This window comes from Phascolarctos cinereus, unplaced genomic scaffold (genome assembly GCF_003287225.1).
Source record: "Phascolarctos cinereus isolate Bilbo 61053 unplaced genomic scaffold, phaCin_HiC Scaffold_9;HRSCAF=440, whole genome shotgun sequence".
Lineage (NCBI taxonomy): Eukaryota > Metazoa > Chordata > Mammalia > Diprotodontia > Phascolarctidae > Phascolarctos > Phascolarctos cinereus.
Genome location: NW_027556402.1, coordinates 181,500,853 through 181,523,881, shown reverse-complemented (window position 1 = coordinate 181,523,881; position 23,029 = coordinate 181,500,853). Strand labels below are relative to the sequence as shown.

General features: G+C 39.0%; 1 protein-coding gene across 4 annotated transcripts in view; it reads right to left on the bottom strand.

The window, feature by feature from the left end:
• Positions 1–23,029, bottom strand: part of PROM1 (prominin 1) — a 153,293-nt gene that overhangs the window by 78,405 nt on the left and 51,859 nt on the right. For 3 of the 4 annotated variants that reach the window (XM_020992810.2, XM_020992865.2, XM_020992871.2), the window contains exons 3-4: positions 10,639–10,697; positions 2,491–2,696 (exon numbers count right to left, since the gene is read on the bottom strand). In XM_020992810.2, coding sequence (XP_020848469.1) covers positions 2,491–2,696; positions 10,639–10,697 — 265 coding nt within the window. The remainder of the gene's footprint in view (positions 1–2,490; positions 2,697–10,638; positions 10,698–23,029) is intronic. The other variant, XM_078148156.1, reaches the window with a different exon arrangement.

The following is a 23,029-nucleotide window of genomic DNA, read 5'->3' as shown; positions in this document are numbered from 1 at the left end:
TTCTCTCCTCCCATACAACCAACCGTTTGCCAAATCAAACCACTTCCACCTTCTTAATGTTTTTCACATCTGAACCTTTCTCTCCATTCACACAGCTGCCATCTTATTTCAGGATCCCTCTCACCTAGGTTGTTGCAGCAGCCTTCCAATTGGTCTCTCTGCAACTCTAGTTCACCCCTATAAACTGTTGCTAAAGTCATTTTCCTCAAGCACAGTTTCAGCTTAACTTTCCTACTCAGCCAACTCCAATGGCTTCCTACTGCCTCTAGGTAAAATAAAAACTCCCCACAGCCCCAACTTTGCAGGCTTATTAAACACGACTTTCCCTCTTGTACTCTTTGATTGAGCCAAAGCAGCCTCTTCTCTTTTCTTTACACTTGACACCCCATCTTCATCTCAGTGCCTTGGCACTGGGTCTAATTTCATAAAATGTATCCTCTCCTTACTTCCAACTCATAGAGTCATTCTATTACTTTATTATGCAGTTCAAGGACCATTTTCTGGATGAAGTCTTTTCTCTTCAAATCCTAGTGTCCTCCCTCCCATGATATCTTATAAACAACTACTTTGTACATATTTATATTACTCACTTCATATGGATACTGCATGTATCTATATGTATAATGTGTCTCCTCATTGAAATGTGAGCTCCTTGGAAGCAGGAATTGTTTCATTCTTTGTACTTGCATCTCTAAAATCTAGTACACGGTAAATGCTTTAAAAATGCTTGGTGAAGTGAAGATGATACTAGTGTACGGATCATACCAGGAAGCAAAACTGTGTAAGTGGGTCTAGCAAAGAGGTCGGTACATACATAGTAGATACCTAAGAAATACTAATGAAAGTGCATTGATGATATTGCCCAAAGCGGGACTTCATAAATATGACCAATAGATTTTTGTCATCTTGCCCAAGAAGAATATCCTTTGGTTTGTTTATAAGGAGGCCACCTGACGAAGGAGCAGAGGGCCCTTATAAACCCTATGATCCTGTCGTTATTGCTCATAAGGCTCTTAATAGATAGACAGGTAGATAAAGGTGGGCTACAAATACATATACTTAATGGAGACAGGGAAAAGAAAGGAGGGTGACAAGAAAGAGACAGAGAAGCTATATATTAATAATATTATCTATGATGATTATATTATATTACATATAATACATATATAGTATATATAATATGTAGATATTATACACACACTTTAAGTATAGCCACTCTGTAAAGGACATGAGGGGCCCTTCTAGCTGTAAACTCCATGTTCCCATGTGTAGGTACAGTCTGTTATATTTCTAAGTTGAGCCTGCACATTAGCAGCTAGAAAACAATAGGTTTATTAAGATGAAACAAACCCATTACTTAAAAAAAATAACAAATCAAGCGAATAAGGAGCTGACTACCAAATTCTGTATATGAAGCTGTGGCCTTTCAGTAGTCTATGCAACCACACTCAGTGAGAAACTTCATTTGGGCTGAAGGAAATTCCACTAGCCTAAAACAACATGTTTGTGATTGAACACATTATAGAGAAAAACTGAAGAAAAAATAGTAGTAGACCCTTTGGTAAATTTCTGTGCCATAAATCAATGCGTCAGCCTGGACTCCTTCAAGATCTTCCATATCACAACTATATCTGACACTCATTTTTTGTTTTAAATCAAAAGCACCATTATTATATGTCTGGGTAACTATCTCTAGGTATACACCACAAAACAGAAATTTAGTTATCATTAAGAATATTATTATTAAATTTGGATCAAGCAGGACCAGTGATTGGAAATTAGTTGGGCAGAAGATTTTGGCTCCATGTAAGAAGGAAGTTTCCAATAATTTGAAAACCTATGATTCTATGAAAGAGAGCTCTCATCCCCAAATGAAATGCCGTGCCTCGTAAGTCAGTGAGCTCCCCATCACTTCAAGTATTCAATCAGAGGTATGATGGCCATTTTTCTAAGATATTTACCAAGAGGCAGGAAACTAGACTTAGATAATTTCTAAGGTTCCTTTCAATGCCAAGATTCTATAATTTTCCAAAGTTGGAAGATACAAACAGTCGTTATCTGAGGAGACCAGCACCCCCCAACCATAACTTTCAAAAGACTTGAATAACAATTGCCAATGACCTACTGATTTAAGATAAGCAAGGCATTTTGAATATTTCATCTTCTTGGTTCCTCACAGACAGCCCTATGAAAAATTACAGGCAAAATTATCCCATTTTGCAGGGGAGGAAACAGGTTCAGATAGGTTAAGTGACTTGACTAGAGTTGCACACCAAGTGAGAGTAAGAGGGAAGATTTGAACCCAGGTTTCTCCTGGCTCTGAGTCCAGTGGTCTTTTGTGTACATTACACTTGCTATTTTGGAAAAAAAAAACTGACATCAATACCCATTTCTTTTGATTTTTAAGGTATTTAAACATGCCTCAGAGCCAGGAGCACCAACTCCACAGAAGCACCAACAAGAGGGAGAGCTGCACATTATCTTACTTGCCTCATTATCAAGGAAACCACAAAGAGTGATGTGGCAAAGCTGCGCCTACGACAGTCACCATTCTTCTTCTGTCTCTGGTGCATCTCCCCTCCACAGTTGTTGCAGCAACGGCACATGCAGAAGCACAGGCCGACGAGGGGCAGAAGCACAATAAACAGCAATCCCAGGCCGGCCAACACAATAAAGCCGATTTCATAGTGGGCAATCTAGCAGTCAAACAGAAGGAACGGGAGCTGTTAAGGCATGCCTCATGATTCTCACTTCATACACCACCACTTGACCATCCCATGCATGATTCTTTTTTTTTTCCCAAAACCATAAGAGAGCAGAGAAATGAGTTATCTGTAAGATGGCAAAGGGGACAAAGGAAGGTGGGACTTTTTTTGGTGACTTCTGCTCCCTCTGAACTTAGTAGAGGTCAGAATGCACAACTCCAAATCCAAAGCAACCAATGGTTTGACTTCAGCATATTAGGTGAGGTTGGTCTTGTTTTTGAGGCTTCCTAAGATGCTTAGGTTAACACAATTAAAGGAAAACATTGCTTCCCACAATGGGTAGCAAACTTACAGAATGTATTAAACCAAGGGATGGTGCAAATGGATTCAAAGAAAGGATTGGAGAATTTTTAAATGACAAATCCAAAAATGGCTACCAGAACTCACTGAGAAAACTGATGAACTCTAAGTGAAATTGAAGCATATTTTCTCACTTTTTCTTCCTTTTATGCAGCATAGCTAATATGGAAATATATTTTGCATGACTTCACATGTATAATGGGCATCATATGGCTTGCCTTCTCAATGGGTGGAGGAGAGAGAGAATTTGGAACCAAAAATAATTTTTTTGATGTTTAATTAAAAAAAAAGATCTCATCTTTAATGTTGACAGAAGGGAATATAATCATCTCCTCCTTCCCTTCTTCCACAGTACACTTCTTAGTGTTTCTGCTGACAATAATACCCCAGAGAGCAGAGACCACAGGTATGACCCAATATGGCTGCTCACTACTTTCCTAAGAGCCAAGATGACTTTGGTATATAATTAAGTGTCCCAATAACATCTTCCCTGGGCCCAGACTCATCTTGCCTTAAACCCAGAGAATAGGATTCCAAAATATAGCATGAAAAGAAAGTAACTAGATTCAGAAAATTCATCTTATTCCTGGAGTCCATGCATACAATTACTAATATTTGCTCAAAGCAATACATTTACATAAGAGAAACTAGGATCTCTGCAGTATACATTTGATGGACAATTCAATGTAACAATGTCTTCTGCAGCAGGGAACCGAAAAATGAGTTGGGTTTTTGTGCGAGTTTTTTTTTCTTATAAAGCCTTCCATTGGAAACCAGTCATTATGTGTGTGTGTCTATATGTCTGTGTGTTTGTGTATGTACACACACACAGATACACATGTATTTTTCACTTTATTCCAGTGGCTCTTAAAAATGCTGTTATTTATTAATACACTGGAAAAACTTGAACTTTACAAGGAATCATTTATTTCTAATACTGCATGTATGACAAAAATCCACATACAAAAATATACACATATATACATATATAGATGAATTCACAAAATCCTAAAATGAAAAGAAAGGTTTAGGCATGGTTTAGACATTGGAGGAGACATCAAGGTAAAACAGAAACTATGCAGATCTCACTGAAATCATCACAACAAAGACAACATCATAGGATGTCTTGGCAAAAGTATCACCACTGGCTGCTTTTAGTTAAAGTACAACACAGATTAATAATAATAGCAATAGGGTCAATTACCTTCAGCGTCAAGACAATAAATTCTGGCTGTGGAAGCCAAAGCAGATGAAGCGTGCGGCAAAAAACAAAACAAACAAAACACAGATGAAAAATCATGGGAATAGGTAATGCCTAACTAAAACGAAGTTATCTTGAACAGAAGGCATAATTGATAGACACAAAAAAGAGGGAAGCAGAACAATATAATGCCTTTTTCTCTATTGGGATGGTCTTGCTCTCCTCCACTAAAACTCAATTCTATTTTCTCATCACTGTGTGGAGTTTTACATACTGAGCTCTCAGAAACTTTGTCAGCAGAGAGCTCAGGCCCTCCAGGGAACTCCCAAGCAGATAGGCTTCCAGAATGGGCCAAGCAAGGAAGCTTATCCAAGTACCAGCCTTACAAAGTTCAGAAATTCATCACCAGAAAATCGGCCACCAGGTAATGAATTGTTTTGGCCATGGGAACTCATAAAATCATATTAAAGGTATGGAATAGGGTGCAACATATGTCAGAAGAAATGGAGCCCACAATAATGACGTTACAAATCTTTAAAGTACTGGTCCTTCTGGTATTTATATTTAGGTTTCCATTTTTCTTAATACTGTCAGTAAGTGATTTTCTGCCACAGGCTAGACTGTTCTGGTATGATTGTTATAGACTCTAAATCAAGAGTCCTTAGGCTTATTTTGTGTTCTGTGTACCAAGCTAGGAGTCTGGTGAAGCCTATGGACACTTGCTCAGAACAGTGTTTTTATATACAATATATAAAATTAATGTTTTTTATATAATACATAAAATTATGATGAAAAGAGTATATAGAAATAAAGGTACATTTTTTAACATCCAATTTCATGGACACCCCTGAAATCTATCCACAGATTCCTTAGGGGTCTGTAGACTCCATCATCATCAACAAGGATTTATTAAACACTTACCATGTGTCAGGCATTGTGCTAAAGGTTGAGACACAAACAAAGAAAAAACACAATATCTGTCCTCAAGGAACTAACTTTCTAATAAGGGAAGGAAACATGAAAAAAACTACAAACATACAACATATATACAACATAAATGGGAGGTATTCTCAAAGGAAAGGCCCCTTGAAGAAGCTGGGATCCGAGTTAAGTCCTGAAGAAAGCCAGGGAGCAGGGGTGAAGAGGAAGAGCATTCCAGAGATGGGGGACAACTAGTGAAAAGCAAAAAGACAGGAGATGGGGGTGCCACATGCCTGGAACACAAAGAACCAATTAAAACTCCCTTGTATAAATCCTTTTTCAGTAGTACTTCAAGCAACCATGACCATGAGCAGTGAGAATATTCCCTCCCCACCAATTTGGATGGCAAGTCCTCTAAGACACAGTAGATGTTCTATGAGAGTTGCTGTAACACAAAAATTCAGCACTCTGTAACAGACCTGGTGGGGGAAAAAAAGTCAGTCACGAGGCTTGTAATCCAGACTTCTCCAGCCTGGCAGGACCCGTCAGAGCTTGTGCTTTGGTAGAACCTTTGAGAATCTAGGATCATATCCACCTCAGGATATGTGGCATTAATATCTTGTCAAAACAGAAGAAACTTTTACCCCCCTCAATTTTCTATTCCTCTGAAAAAGTAGGAGGTGATGGGGACAGGGTGGGGGTAAGGGGTCTTGGGAGAGGATTTTTAGCGGACAGAAAAAGAGATATAAAAAGGAAATGTGCTAAAACTCTTCACTTTGTTCTTAGCCCAGGAGGGTGATAATGGCAACCTAGAAGCCAAAAACATGAGGTGAAAGGGAAAGCAAGGAACACCCTGACTATGTCTTCCCCAGGCTTCAGGCCTTAATAGATGAGAAAGGGCAATGTTTGCAATAATAATGAAACTTGGTTAAGGTATTTAAATTCCTGGTATGTTTTCATTTGAATAACAGGATTGTGCGCTGGGCCATGGAATTAGGGAAATGCCAGAAGGCCAACAAAGCAAGTGATGAATCAGGCCATATCTCCTGGGATGACAGCATGGCCCACAAGTCCCCAGGCCTTCTGTATACTAGCATAGAGGGCTTGCTACGTCCAGTTTCCAGGTATCACAAAGTCTGCTCTAGCCACATACAAGCTTTCAAAACAAAAGCCTAAAGCTTGAAAAAGCATCTGCAAACAATAGCTACATCTTAGCAAAACAAGCTATTTTTGTCAACTGAGCCAAATAACCCCCTTTTGAGGTTTTTTGCTTTTGTTTGCTTGTTTTTAAAGGTGAACTGCTTATGTCATAGAAAAGAACAACAGAAACTCTGAAGCAGTGGTCTGATTTGGGGCTTCTCCTTCAGAGTTTACACCCAACACCCTGAACCTGGGAATCATAACTTGAGATTTCTTTGATTCCTCCATAGCAGCAAAAGCAATGCTGGTTCAAGCACACACTGGGCACTCAATAAGCAGGGCTAGCAATTCCAAAAGTCTGTTCACTTAATAAATATTTCCTGAGGTACACACCAGTCTGAGCGCACATAAGATTGTGCACATTCTTTGTCCTTTATGGAAACCCTGAATATATTGTTCTCAGTGGAAGGTGGGTGTATGTCAAAGGCCAAGATGGATCATCATCACCTGAGACAGAAATAATAATTAAGCTGACTTACCTAATACAAATAATCAATCCTTAGAAACCCAGTTACAATTGTGATGAATATTAAAGAAGCATATCATAGTTATATCAAAGTAAAACAAAAGGGACTAATTAAAGGCAGTGGTAGAAAATTCAAACAAGAATGAACCTGGTTCAAGAAGAAACTTCAGAAAAGAAAGAGTAACAAAGTGGTTAAATGAACAAGGAATATTAAGTATTAAACACAGGCCCAGGTGAAAAATAATAAGGTGAACAGATAGACGATCAGTGGAAATAGACCACGGAAGGGTTTAACTTGACCATACAAAGTTCTTATACTCAGTGATGAATTGGGCATTAATGCAACTCAAGATTTTGGATGAAAATGATCAACAGAATGAAAATGAAGAAGAAGCCAGCACTCACCTTGGACTTGATTCATTCACAATTTAGTCATACAGGCTAAAGGATAGTTATTTGAGGATTTGGCAAAAATCCAAAAGATGATATGACTGCAAGGTAATGATGTTGAATATGAAAAAAGAAAAACCAAAACTTCTACAGTCAAGTGAGTGCTGTCCTGCCTCAAGAGCTACTGTTTAATCATTTCAGTCGTGTCTGACTCTTCAGGACCCCATTTGGGGTTTTCTTGGCAGAGATACTACAGTGGTTTTCCATTTCCTTCTCCAGCTCATTCTATAGATGAAGAAACTGAAGTAAAGAGAGTTAAGTGACTTGTCCAGGGTCACATAGCTAGTAAATGTCTGAGCCAGATTTGAACGCACAAAGATGAGTCTTCCTAACTCCAGGACCAGTGCTTTACCCACTGTGCCACCTAGCTGCCATACTAATACAGATCTTCAATTCTACTACAACTTAGAATCTTAGAGAGTGACTATGACTGTGATGGGTTAGTTAATTGCTCAGGGCCACAATGCCAGCATGAGTCAGAGGAGAGGCTTGAACCTAGGGCTTCCTGAATCTGAGGGTGGATATCTATTCATGACATGATCTGCCTATCTTACAAACATAATATTTTGTTGGGGGGCAGTTTCTTAGACGGAGCCCATGTGGCCCTTCTGTGATCAAGGTTACAAGGAAGAGAGATGTCTCTCTTCTCCTCTAAAAATGTGACTTTCTTAAAGCCTCTATGGCCTCAAAGGGTCTTTAAAGTTGCTTAGACATGAATACAGGATGAATTACCCTTCGATGACAACAAACCCTCCTTGATCCATAAGCTGTAATAACTTAATTAGATTATTTGTGACAGGAACAGTATAATAAAGGTAATAAGGCACAAGGTCAGGTAGAAGGGACTCAAGTCACCCCAGGTGGGATTGGGGATGGGGATGGAGGGGAAGAAAGGTTACCTATTACTTTGCTATGAACATTTAGTAGTGACAAACAGGAAAAGATGGAGGATGGCCCTCAAAGAGCCCTTGCCCATATAATCCAGGGCAGAAGGAAAACCATTTAAATGAAAATATAAGCCACATTTAGGAATGTTGGGTCATTCATTAATTCATATAGCTTCAGATGTAATAATCTTGATTCCAGAAGACTGCTAATGACATATATTTACTGTCTACTGCTAGAAGCCCTCAGATTATAAAAACAGAAAATGTGTCAGTTTATTTTCTTCAAGCTACTTTTTGGTATAAAGGAGGAGTTGTATGAGAGAAGGCTATTTGGAAGTGGCAGTGATTTTTTTTTTAAGTACCAATATTACATTATATGAATGCATGTTAACTCATGAATACCACCATGGTGTAGTGGATGGAGATGGACCTCAAAGTCAGGGAGACCTGGGATCACATTGTGGCTGTGTGACTCTGAGCCAGTCACTTAACCTCACAATACTCTAAGCAACTCTCTGAGGCTATAAATTGGAGAGAAAGTGAATGACTGCATTGGTAGAAAGAAATTTTTTTCTTCTGGATGAGCTCTGTCTACCCAAGAAACCACCCAGTCCCTAACCCAATCCTTATGTTGTCACAGGTTTCAGAAATATAAGGAACCATAGAGTATATCTTCTCTAACCTCATTTTACAGTTGAGGAAACTGAGGACCAGGAAGGGAAGAAACTTGCCCAAGGGGTTCAAACTTAGGCTTTCTGACTCCAAATCTGGCCCACTACACCAGACCACACTTAGGTAATAACTAATAGACATTACCTTAATGAAGTGAAGTCTTCATATGCTCCTACCCATGGAGTTTTCTGGCAAATGATCTAGTTCTATACCTTCTCTCAAGTTCAGAAGCTTTGCCTCTCATGTATCCAGCCTTACTGTTATTTCTGATCTATTTTGGGATGGACTCAGAGGCAGCTGGGCACTGGGTCTCCTGGAAGGCAAGCACAGCCCCAGCTCTACCACACAACTAAGTGCATCACATTTTTCTAGCTCAGGAGTTAACTGCTGTCTTTTCCTAAAATCTTGGCCCCAAGGTTCATCAGGGCCATTTCCATGGTTTTAGAGCTATCTCCTAGAGAGAGATTCTTAACTTAGGGCCATGAATTTGCTTTAAAAATATTTTGATTACTGCATTTCATAATAACTGATTTCCCTGGTAATCTTATTTATTTTACGCATTTAAAAATAGTATTATGAGAAGGTGGTCCGTAGGCTTTATCAGGCTGCAAAAAGAGCTCATAAAACAGAAAAAAAACTGGTAAGAACCCTGCCCTACAATCCGGGGGTATGGCCCCACGCATTCTCTTACAACTCAGAACCAGCTGCTAGTCAGGCATACTATTTCTTGGAGTCAAACCACATGGCAGGCTGCAACTGCTAAACCAATTCATTCTTTAAGGGAGAAAACAGTGAGTGTCTTTCTCTTGCCAGGAGTGAGAGGCTGGGATTGGTACGGATATACATTTTTGAGATATGTAAACAAAACTAGTGGCCTTAAAGAGGTAAGCATACATCCCTAAGTATGAACCCACTTTACATGAACCCTTACAGGAAAGGGTTTAAAGTCCTGGGGAGAATCTGATTTATCTCTTAGGTAATCTCCCCTTTGCGTAATCCAGGCATCCTGTAAGCCTTTCCCAGGAGTTTCTGAGCATGTGATTGTTTTCCTGAGTATCATGTTCACTAACTGAGTGTGTCTCATTTGGGGAGTCCAGGGTGTTGTCCCTTTAGAATATCTGCACTCATGGGACGCGCCAATCATCTAAATAAGTCAATGCTTCTGTTAGTTAAAGTACCTTGCTGACTTCTAAGAGCTACCAGGTCAGCTACCGAGCAATTTCCTTCTCCAGCAGACATTCAGATATTATGCTTATATTTACAGTCACATAAAGAGAAAAAAGAACCCACAAATACGACATGATAGCTGGTTGACGATCTTGCCCCCTAGGATACACAAACCTTTGGTACTCCTCATCCTAATCCCATCCTCCTAAACCTAACATACACTAATAATCAACCCGAGATTAAAGAACAGAAGTATCCACTGTGAGGCTTAGTCTTACAGAGAATGGGGGTCATACCTGCCAAGTGATGTCAATGCCTATGGAATTTCAATCTGAAATGAATCCACTCTGAACAAAGTTTTGATTTGAGGTCCTGCTTTTAAAATATCTTATTAGTTTGGGAAATGTAATATTACATTAATGGAACTTTCAATAATATTCTGCAAGGCCATAAACTCAACTTTCCCACCAACAGGTTAAATACAAACAGGCATAAGGCACAAATCTAGTAACGAGTCATTTACATGATCAGCTCTGATTTCAGGGGAGAGAAAACACACTCCGACTTTGAAAAACACAAACAACACAGAGAAACTGAAAAGAATATTACCTTCTGATAATCAGTCTTTGTGTGCTCAAACCTTTGTTGTACAGACTTTCTGATGAGGTCTAAAAAACACAGACACAAAGAACCATCAGAACAATGACAGTTATCAGTAAAAAGTCAGCAAAGAATTTATAATAACCAATGTCTGCATTCTGAAATTAGGATCCTAAAAACTTTTATCTCACTTTTAATTTTTATGGGATATAAATAAGAACAATCATCATTGCCAACAATTATATAGCACTTTACAGTTTATTGTTAATAGTCATAAAAAAATAACTGACATTTACATAGGGCTTGAAAGATTTGCAAATTGCTATATATAATTCTCTCGCTAGAAACTTCACAACAGCTCTGTGAGACAGATACTTACCACAGGACCCTGTGGACAAACTTTCTGTAAAATGAAGCAAATGTAACTTGTTTTCAGTCAATCAATAAGCATTTATTAAGCATCTACTATATGTCGTGCAGTATTGGAAAAGTTTAGCTTTTCATTTAAGGTAAAATGGAATATACACTTGCATTTATTAGACTTTCCAGAAAATGTTTTCTCACTTGTAAAAGTCAAATATGTTTTTTTGTTTTAGTTTTTTTCTTTTTTGACAAAGAGTACCTACATATTCCAATGTGCATGCGAAAGACCTGCTGCCAGGGAAGGTGCATTAGCTAGTAAAATTTTACAAAGTGACAGCTTTAACTTTCCAATCTAAGCCCCCAAATTCAAACACAACAGACTCCACTCTTTTGCAACTTTAATCCGTTTCAAAGGCTCATTCATTCTTTCAAGTCTTTTTTTGGTACAGACCTTGAAAAGTTTTGATGTGGTGTATGTGTGGTATGTCAAGTACTTCGACGGAAACATGAAGCAAGCTTGGGTTCAGTCTCCCTTATATATTTGGCATTGATAGGGAACGAGGCAGTCCACAGAAATAATTACCTTATGATACCCCCAGCCTTGGTTATTTTTAAAAAATTTTAATAGTTTTCCTGGTTGAATACATAACATTGTACCAGGCACTGAACATAGCAAACAGTAGGTACTTAGTAAAACTGATTGATTGATTGATTGAGATGGGTGACACAGTGGGTTGAGCATTAGACTTGGAGTTAGGAAGACCTGAGTTCAAATCCTACCTCAGATACTTACTAGCTTGTGTGAACCTGGGCAAATCACTTAAGCTTGTCTCAGTCTTAGTTTCTCCATCTATAGAATGGAGATAACAGTAGGATCTAATTCACAGAGCTGTCATGAAGATCAAATGAGATAACATACATGAAGTGCTAGGACAAAGGATCTGACATAAACACAGATTAGGATAATACAGTGTAGGGGTTAAGAAAAAGATCCAGAAAAATACTCTCAAAATTTGAGGAGAGGATCCTTCAGCTGGAAGGATCAGGTAAGATAGAGAAGATAGAGAAGATAGCAACCATGCTAAGAGCCTGGAAGAGAAAGTCTCTGAAAGTTGAAGATAAATAGGTTTTGGGAGGAAGTCCTAAAAGGCATTTCATTTATTCATTCAACAAATATTTATGAAGTGCTCATGGTATGCACAGAGGTCACTGTGGTAGGCTAAGCTTACAGCTAAGCCACAGCCCTGTTCTCATTGAGTTTAAAGACTATTAAAGAAGAAAGTATAAATGGCTTTCATGCATGACCTTTGTGACCTGTTTCTGTAGCTCAGAGACTATGTTTTGTTTTTGCTTTTTTCGAGGCTTCTCAAGAGTGTTTCAAAAGGCCTGAGGTGGAGGAAGTCCTGACTCCTGATAAGTGGGGCTGCCACACACCTGTCATTTCATTGTTGCAGAAACCTATACATGTTTAACAAGAAAAACAAACGCCATGCATGCAACTGAAATAAAGCCCCAAGATCTTATATCAGGAATCATAAGATGCTGCCAGGATTTCTCCTTGACTTCTCTTCCTCATCTCTCTTTAATAAATCATTAACTCACTGAGGAATTACCAGGTTGATCCCAGTCCACAGCCATCCCAACCCAACTCCTGATCCCTTAGTTTTATGTCACCAAATAATCAGTCTTCCAAGGGAAAGGTTCTCAGGTGAAATACAAATCTGGGTTTAAATCTTAGAAATGTATTCTGAAAGTTCACGATGCAAAGACTATCACTCTTTCTGTAGAACTCAGAATGCTTGGCAATAGCTTTTCCAATATTTTGGGCAATAATCACAGAGCTTTCAAAAACCTAAAACCAATTAGATCCTAAGGTCTGGGTGGCTCCCTCCTGATATACTTCAATAGCCCTATGCAATCAATTTTCAATTATCCACACTCTCAATGGCAGGGTGGTTCAGTGTTGTGGGTATAACATCATATTTTAATGTGGCTTTCAATTTGGGAACTCAAGGGAATCCAAGCTTTTGGAATTATCTACTATCTAATAATATAGTTACAAACCTCAGGACTATCAATCCTTGGGGAAGAAGGGGAGGGCTGAAGAGTTATTGTGAAAGATTTAAGAATACATATGCAAGGGGCAGCTAGGTGGCACAGTGGATAGAGTTCTGGCCTTGGAGTCAGGAGGGCATAAGTTCAAATCCAGTCTCAGACACATGACACTTACTAGCTGTGTGACCCTGGGCAAGTACTTAACCCTGATTGCCTCACCGCCCAAAAAAATATAAATGCAAATTAATAAATAAGCAAAAATCTAATATATACACATATTTATGGATATATATAGTATATAGATATGTTTTATACACACACATACACACAATGAATAAATGGAAAAGTGTTTAAGAGCTTACTCTGTGCTAAGCATGGTACTAAATGCTATAGACACAAAGAAAAGAAAAAACACAGTCCCTGCCTTCAAAAAGCTCATACTCTAATTTGTGGAGAAAGCATATTTTTAAAAGTTCTACTGCAGAGCAGATAGAAAGGTCTAGTAATTCTTGGGTTGTATAACAACGTTCATAATAGTGTCCGGGGCCCACAGGGTACAGAGGTAAGGCACATGGCAAGCTTCAGAGGGTCAATGAATATCGGCCCTGGAATCAGGAAGATTTAAATCCAAATTTGGCCTCAGACTCTTACTAGCTGTGTGACCCTGAGAAAGTCACTTAACTTGTCTGTATCAGTTTCTCCAATTATAAAATGAGGGTAACAATTAGACCTACTTCCTAAGGACCAAAAGAGATAATATTTGCAAAGCCCTTACCACAGTGCCTGGTATATAACAGGTGTTTAATAATGTTTATTCCCTTCCTCCATTGCTCCTTAGAAGGCAGTAGAAAGGCAAATGGTGGTCCTCAATTTCATGGGAAGGGATGAAATTGCTGACTCCCACCTCCTCTAAGTCCTACCTATGACCGACCGGTCAAGCAGCCTGGTAATAATAAGCAGTGGAGGGTGTGGAGATTGGTAGTAGGTTTTCCCATCACTCATCTGTCCCACATGGGTTTATGTACATATTACTATTTTTCATATGCATGTAAATGCTATTGTAATTAGTAAAATACAAGTTCCTTTTTAAAAGGTTGCTCCTTTCTCCATCCTTACTCATCCCTGTCACCAGAATGAGCAGAGTGACGTCATCACTGTATGAGTGTGGTCATAACTGTGTAGATTCCCACATAGTAGTCCAATTGCGGTTCTCCCCTGCCCTCACCTCCAGGGAGCAAAGTTCCCTTGAGTCAAATACTGTAGGAAATGGAAACTATGAATTCATCCTAGATCTACACTCACTGACCTGGAAGGAATTAAGAAGGATATCATTACTCATCAGTATCAAACATTTGCAAAACTTTGAATGAATTATATTAAAAACACATACTATCTATACTATATATAATATAGTCTCACTTATTACACACACACACACACACATATACACACTATCACTTGCCACTCTTGGGTCAAGTGACGACTCCTGATCATTATCATGTCTCCTACGTTCCCTTCCTGGAAGACACTGCTTAATTACACATAAAACTTTTAATATCTAAAAATAGATTATCTCACCTTCATGAAAGATGTCAACAACATATAAGCCCCCCCCCCCCCGTGGGGAAGGGGAAGGGCATATTCCCTGAATCTTAGGACAAAGTGAGAAAATCCCATCCCCTGTAAGAGGTTAACACAAATCTACATGAAATTGATGCTCAGGACATGCAGAAGAAATCTTCCCCTAAAGTAGTGGGCCCTAAGAGAAGAGTCCTAATTTTATTTGTTGTTGGGAAAGCCTCAGGTGTCTCCTAAATCCCAGCAAGGAGCTGCCAATCAAAATCTAAACTATGTAAGGTAAGCTAAAGCTGGGGAAGTTTTGACATCATGAAATATAAAGCAAATGGCAGACAAATGGCACAGTCTTCAAAAAACCAGCCAAAAAGCCTAGTAAGGGAAAACTGGGAATAAGAATGTCATCAGTACAGCTACAGTAAGTTCAGAGCAAAGGCTGCAGTAATACTGAAAGCTGAGATCAACAGGGTTGCTTTTGAAATGCAAATGTAGCAATGCTGTAAAGAATATTATTCACTTTAATAGGTATATACAGATAATGCAGATAAGGACATTAGGCTCTCAGAGTTTGAGGAAAATTTCCCTTCAGGCCATAGAATTCCCCTTCCTTTGACTATATTCACCAACCAACCTTTTAATATAAATCTGATCAGAACTATGCCCAAAGGGCTATAAAACTGTGCATACCCTTTGAGCCAGCTATAAGGCTACTAGGTCTGTATCCCAAAGAGATTATAAACAGGGGAAAGGACGCACATGTACAAAAATATTTGCAGCAACTCTTTCTGTGGTGGCCAAGAATTGGAAATTGAGGGGGTGCCCAACAGTTGGGGAATGGCTGAACAAGTTGTGGTATATGAATGTAATGGAATATTGTTGTGCTATAAGAAATGATGAGCAGACAGATTTCAGAAAAACCTGAAAACATTTTACATGAACTGATGCTGAGTGCAGAAAACAGAACCAGAAGAAGATTGTACACAGTTAACAGCAACATTGTGTGATGATCAACTTTGATAAGACCTAGCTGTTCTAAGCAATACAATGATCTAAGACATCTCCACAGAAAAAGAACTATGGAGTCTAAAGGCAGATTGAGCATACTATTTTCTCTCTTTTGTTTTTTCTTTCTCATGGTTTTTCCCTTTTGTTCTGATTCTTCTTTCACAACATGACTAATGTGGAAATATGTTTAATATGATTATACATGTATAGCCTCTATCAGATTGCTTCCCATCTTGGGGAGGGGGGAGAGGCAAGGGAAGGAAGGAGGAACAGGGAAAAAAGTTTGGAATTCTAAATCTTATAAAAATGAATGTTGAAAACTACTTTTAACTGTAATTAGAAAAAATAAAATACTATTAAATGGGTGAAAACAGGAAAAAAAATTAAAAATAAAGATGGTCAGAGAGAATGACTGTTTACAAAGTTTAAAACCATGATGTCCACAGGGGAAAAGATAAAGTTCAGATCCCCAGGGGCAGAAGGTAAGGAAGAAATGCTGAGCCCTGGGGCAATGTGTGGAAAGGGAAAGGAGCTGAGTTGAAACCAGGGAGTTCAAGAGTTAAATCTTCTTTCTCTTCCACCTACTTCTAGAGACAGGAGAGGCAATCACTGCTTAAAGTCATGGGACATGACCACTTCATGGACAATGCCGATAGAGAGAACATATGCATAGATTCCATTTTCCACAATGGTTAGGGAAAGGAAACTTCACTTTTGTGTGTGGGTAGGGAGAGGAGGGGAGTAGAGAATGGAGTTGGAAAAAGAAATGTTATTCTCTGAACTATATTTGTAAACTTCATTTCCCAGAAGGTTTTATGGAAAGCCACAGAATAGTGAGCTACAGAACTTAAGCCAAAACTCAGTTCCAGAAGCTAAAAATCTGTGGAATCTGTTTCAAATTTGTTTCAAATTTTTAAATTTTTTCAAAACTAGTTTTCTTTTCTACTCCTAGAGCAACCAGGTAGCAAATAGAACAGACAAAGATGATAGCAGCATGCGCACGCACACACGCATGCATGTATAGCAGCATGTGCACACACATACACATGCACATACACACGGCATACACACATGCGCGCGCACACACACGTGGGCACACACACGCACAATCTCCACTCGCTTGCTATAGAGAAGGGGTAGACATATAGAAGCCTTCTCCTATATATAGTCTCACCTTCATTCTCTTATCTATAAGCCCAGGATGTTTCTTTCCCCCACATTATGCCAACAAATAAAAACAATAACAAAACTAATAGAAAACAGAACTGTAAGGAGTCGAAGAGAAGCTGGCACCTAAGATGGCAGAGAAATAAACTAAGAAATCTGATGATCAGAACAGGAATGACCAATCCTAGCCCACTGGACATAGTCAGGTTCACTCTTTGCTATCACAACACAAAGGGTAAAAGGATATACATTTTCTCTAGTACCTCCAGTGGTAATACATTGTTCCTAAAATTTATTATCATTCACGGATTCATTGATTATTTATTGAGTGCTTACTACATAGAGAGCACATGGATGAGATATAAAATCTAGATAGGGGCAGTACCTGCCTTTCTGAGGCTTACAATCTTTTAGCTCACATCCAGATCATTCTACAGGGTCTATCATTCAACACAGCAATGATGAAAGAATTTTGCAATGTAAACAATATAAATTTCTCTTTAAAAGATCTTCCAGGTTTACAGAGAATTGGTATAAACAGGCATTCTGCAATAGTTCATTGGTCAAAGGATATGATAAGGCAGTAGTTTAGTTTTAAGCTATTAAGTAGGTGGCAAAGTAGATAGAGCTGGGCCTGGAGTCAGGAAGACTCAACTTCCTGATTTCACATGGAGCTTCAGACACTAGCTATGTGACTCTGGCCAAGTTACTTAACTCTGTTTGCCTCAATTTCTTCATACAGATATAGATATAGCTATAGAAAATACAACTCTGAGCAACTCACAGATGACAAAAGAGGAAAACTCTGATTGAGGATCTGAGGAAGGGCAGGGACATTACCGCACAGTGGTTAGAGCTGTGGATTTTTTTTCAACCATTCTGGAAAGCAATCTGGAACTACAGCCAATACTAACTCTGGGCATATATCCCAAAGAGGCTGAGGACAGAGGGAAAGGACTCGCATTACAAAAATATTTACAGCAGCAACTTTTGTTTGGCAATTAAAAAAAAAAGGGAAACAAAGTGGGCGCCCATGACTTGGGAAATCGTTAGGTAAATTGTGACGTGAGTGTAACGTAATATTATTAGGCCATAAAAAATGACAAGTGTGATGTTTTCTGAGAAAACTGGCAAGATTTATACGAACTGATCTAAAATGAACCTAGAAAAACAATTTTCAGGATGATCACAAAAATGTAAAAAACTTTGAAAGACATCAGCATTCTGACTGATGTAGTGATCAACCATGATTTCCACAGTCTAATGACAATCTGGTTGTTTTTGCAGAGGTCAGCTGACAGGTACAAAGTAAAGACTGTCTCAGGACCCCTGGGCATGAAAAAAAAATTGAGGAGTTTGTAGTTTATGAGGTTCCCTCAGTATTTACCATATTCTAAATTAAAACATCTTATCAATATTATTAACGTAATTTTGACTTTGCAGACTCCCTGAAAGGGTCTCAGGGACCTCCTGGATGACCCTGTACCTATCAAGGAAAAGAAACATTTGCCTTATTATGCTGTTCTGTCTCCCTATGGGCAATTTTAGAGTCCTTTATGGATTTTAACTTTCCTCCCTTCAGCTTCCAGAAACGCAACTAGAGTGGCCCCAGATACTATTAAGTTCCACGCACTATATCTCTAGGTTCCCCTCCAAATCTCTCCCAATAGTCACTTCTCTGGTCTCTTTCAATTGTTGGAGGCCTAGGATGTAGATGCTGATAACTGAATACTCTTCCTCAGAAAAAAAAGAAGCTCTGCCCTAAACCATGCTGCCTCTCTGATTGTGTGTGATGAAAACCAGGGAAATATATGTAAAGGTATAACTTACACTCAAAAATTATTTGGACCCTTGAGACATAAGTAACTGAGCATATGTGCATAGAGTTTTAGATGACTAATAATCCTTGGCCTTAATGCCTGACATATTTTCTAACGAGAATTAAAAAGATCTGCTCGGTAGGGATCATTTCCAGTTTGAATTATGTTAATGCTTTCAATCTCTTCCCAGACTTCCATGCACAGGCACCAGCCATCTGTCCTCACACAAGGCTCTTGGTATGGTACTCTCTCATTGGACGTTTACATTCTACCTTGTAGCATGGTTTTAACTCTGCCGCTACATAGGAAACTCCATGAGGCCAGAGATGTTTCTGTCTTCTCTGTAATTCCCACAAGGCCTAGCAAAGGGCTTTGCATATAGGTGTGATTGAATAAATGTTGATTGAGTCAACAAGAGTTAGTAATACTAAACATGATATACCTCACACTGTAACAACCAAAGCTCCTACCTTCCTTCTCTCAGCATGGAGTCAGAAGAACCTGGGCTCAAATCCCACCTCTAGTGATTGCTCCCTATGTGATCCTTAGGCAAGCTACTTAAATTGCTTGGGCCTCAGTTTCCCTACCTATAAAATGAAGGGATTAAACCAAATGGCCTCTATAATCCTATGATCCTTCTATTCTGCATGATTAAGTTGAGTTTCTACCTAAGTAATATATTAACTACAAAACCAGGTTGCTGGTTAAATTTCTAAACCGGACTATCTCCAAATACAAAAATAACCAAAAAGTAGAAACAAAGAATTATCCATGAAAAATACAGACTGTTCTGTACACAGGTTGCCTGTGTACCTCTCAAATCCCTATTCATTCATTAATTCAATAAGCATTTATTAAGTGTTTGCTACCTACTGGGGCACAAAGAGGTTCACACAAGTGAAGGTGCTACCTTCATGGAGTTTACAAATTTTTTCTTCTGAGGGGGGAGCAATATGAAAAGATATAAATGAATACAAAATCAATATATACAAACTAATAGCCAGGAGAGGGAAGCACTGAGGGGTGGCAAGGGGGTGAAGGGATAGGAGAAAGTTCAAGATACAGGTCCTGAACTACACCTTGAAGGAAGGCAGGGACCAATTTGGTAGCTACGAGTAACGAGAAGGAAGGGAATGGATGTAAAGGACACTGAGGAAGTAGAATCAAGATTTGGCAAATGAGTGGATATTGGGAGGAGTGATTAACAACTCCTAAGCTGTATCTCTAGGTAGCTGGAAGGGCGGTATTGTCCTGACATTAGCAGAAAAAGAGAAGTTGGGAAAAGTAAGAGCAATTTGAAGAAGAAAAGTCCCCTTATTTCTCCTGAATTAAGCCCACAGCTCCAACTAGCCACTGGCCAGCTTGAAGTAGAGATTCCAAGGATGTCAAACTCAACATGTTCAAACTAGAAATTATCAACTACTCCTCCCTGCCCCACCCACAACACCCTTCCTTCAAACTTTCCTATTTTGGTTGAGAGCATAACGTGCTCAAGTTTTAATCTTAGTGTTACCCTAGACAGGTCACTCCTTTCTTCCGCATCCAATCAGTTGCAAAGTCCTGTCCATTTTACCTTCATGATATCTCTTAAATCTGTCCCCTTCTACCTACTCAGCAAGCCACTGTCCCAGTTTGGGTCCTCATCACCTCTTGCCTAAACATTATAACAGCCTGCATAGTGGTATAGTAGGTACAGCACTGGATTCTGAAGGGGCCTAGAGTCAAGAAGTCAGAATTTAAATATGGCCTCAGACACTAACTATATTACTCTGGATAAATCATTTAACCTCTATTTGCCTCAGTTTGTCAACTGAAAAATGGGGACTGTAACAGAACTGCACCTACCTCGCAGGGTCTTTATAAGGATAAAATGAGATAACATTAGTAAAAGTGATTAGCACAATGCCTGGCCCATAAAAGGCACCGTTACAAATGCTTATTCCCTTCCCTTTTAATTTATCCCTTCTCCAATGTGCCCTTCACACAGCTGCAACACTAATGTTCTTAAGGAATGTTCCAAAGGTCTACCCATATCATCTCTTCGCTCAAAAAGCATTCTGTAACTCCCTATTACTTCTAGGACAAAATATAAGTTCAAATTTCTCTCTATAATCTGGTCCCAATCTACTTTTCCAACCTTATTCATATTATTCCCTTTCATGCATTTCACTGCTGCCAAATTGTTCCCGAGAGAGCATGGCATCCCTAAATCCGAAACACGCCCTTTATTATCTCCACTTTTCAGAATCCTCAAGGCTCAGCACAAAGGTCACCTCCTCTGTGAAGTCCCTGACCCTCCCTCCCAGCTGCTCATTCCTCAAATTACCTTTTGTTGACTTCTGAAGGTATGTGTTGCCAAGTAGGGAGGCATGACAGCCAAGGACAATATTGATCTCAGATGAAAAATTCACTTGAATAAAATGAACCAGAAAACAATATATACAATGACTACAAAACTATAACTGGAAAAAAACAACAAAACAATAAAAACTGAATACCATGAAATTATAATGATCAAGCTTGGCCCCAAAGAAGAAATATGAGAATGTACCACTCTCCGTTTATTTATTTTGCAATTAACAAGTATTTATTCTCTCTCCTTCCCACCCCTATGCACTTTTGGACATGGATAGTTTGCAAAATTATTTTGTTTCACTGTGTACAAGCTGCAACAAGTTGTAGGGGTTTGTTATTGAGTTTTTCTTTCTCCCTTCCTTTTTTTTTTTTTTTGGTGAGGCAATTGGGGTTAAGTGACTTGCCCAGAGTCACATAGCTTGTAAGTATTATGTGTCTGATGCTGGATTTGAACTCAGGTCCTCCTGACTCCAAGGCCAGTCCTCTATCCACTGTACCACCTAGTTGCTCCTCTCCCTTCTTTCCAAAGGTGGGAGACTATGGTGATGGAATATTACATATAACAGACTTGAGTGATTCGTTGTTTGGTTTGGTAAACTGGTTTTTCTTCCTCCTTTTTTATTCTTTATTATAAGAGACAACTTTCCAGGAATGAATGGTAAGGAAGGAATACATTCAAAAATTATTAGTGAAACAATGCAAACAGAATTATTGAGGGAAAAGGTCTATTGTTTAGACTAAAATAAGAAACTGGATAGCTAGTTCACTGAATTAGAAAATAAGTACACATATCTGGGATAGTCTGGTTCTGCAAATGAAAAATGAGTTGAGCCCAGAATGAAGGAATAGGAAGAGAACGATTTAGATTGTATGTGGGAAATTTTGCAGTGAGCTCAAGGATCTCAAATTCCTTCCTGATGGAAAAAAAAAATTTCACCTTTTAAAAACAAACGTTCCCCCCTTCCCCCAACCCCACCATGGTTTAGGGCCAGGTATGTCATACAATGGGATAGAGCGTGGGGGCTGCTGGGGTCAGGAAGACTCACCTTCCTGAGCTCAAATCTGGTCTCATACACTTACTAGCTGTGTGACCCTAGGCGTCATGAAGAATTGGACATGACTGAAAATGATTGAACAACAACAAATGTTCCAGGCACTGTGCCAGTAATTGTCAGAGGCAGGATTTGAACCGAGATATTTGTTACTCAAATCTCGCCTTGTTTCCACTCTAGCACTCTGACTCTCAGTGACAGCTGGCTGATCCCTCATTGGGAATACTATAGAGATGATTCTCAGTCCAGCACAAATTTGACGAGATGCCTTCAAGATGCCAAACAATGCAACAAGCATCAGGTTCTTCCTATGTTTAAGGTGCCATGCGGGATATTAGGGACACAAAGACAAAAGGAAAAACCATCCTCGGCCACTTGGAGCTCAATGGTCCTTTTCAATGCCGAGATTCTGTGATTCTGTGTGACGAGGTGCCTGCCCTGATACTAATTTGCTATGGGACACTGGACAAGTGATTTAACCTCTCCAGTCCTCATCTACTACATAGAAGGGTTTGAGTAGATGATTCCATAGTTCTCCAAGTGTCACTGTAGTTATACACAAACTAAGAGTTATCAGCAAAATGATGCAAGGCAATGTTTTCTGTATCTTGTATAAAGCTGCTGAAAATCTTAAATTCAGGTGCATTTTCTTTAAGCTAGAACTGCAAAACCTTCTGCCAAAAGGGTTCCATGAAATGATAACTTCAGAGTTATTATAGGCCTTTTCAGGTTCCACTGAAGTCCAAACCCAGAATGAGATTCTTACCACATACGTCATATGTCAAGGAGATTTCAAGTGTACATATTCTCTCCACCAATTCAGATCACAACCATGCCCAATACCTTATTATCTAGTCTTCAAGGAATGCATCACCTGAATTTTTTTAAAATGAGTTACCTAATTGGTGACCAACCTTCTGGTAATAAGCTTCCACAAATTTATACTACAACTGGGACTATATTGAATTTCAAAGGTTTTTTTTCCTCTATTTTTAGCCCACTTACTAT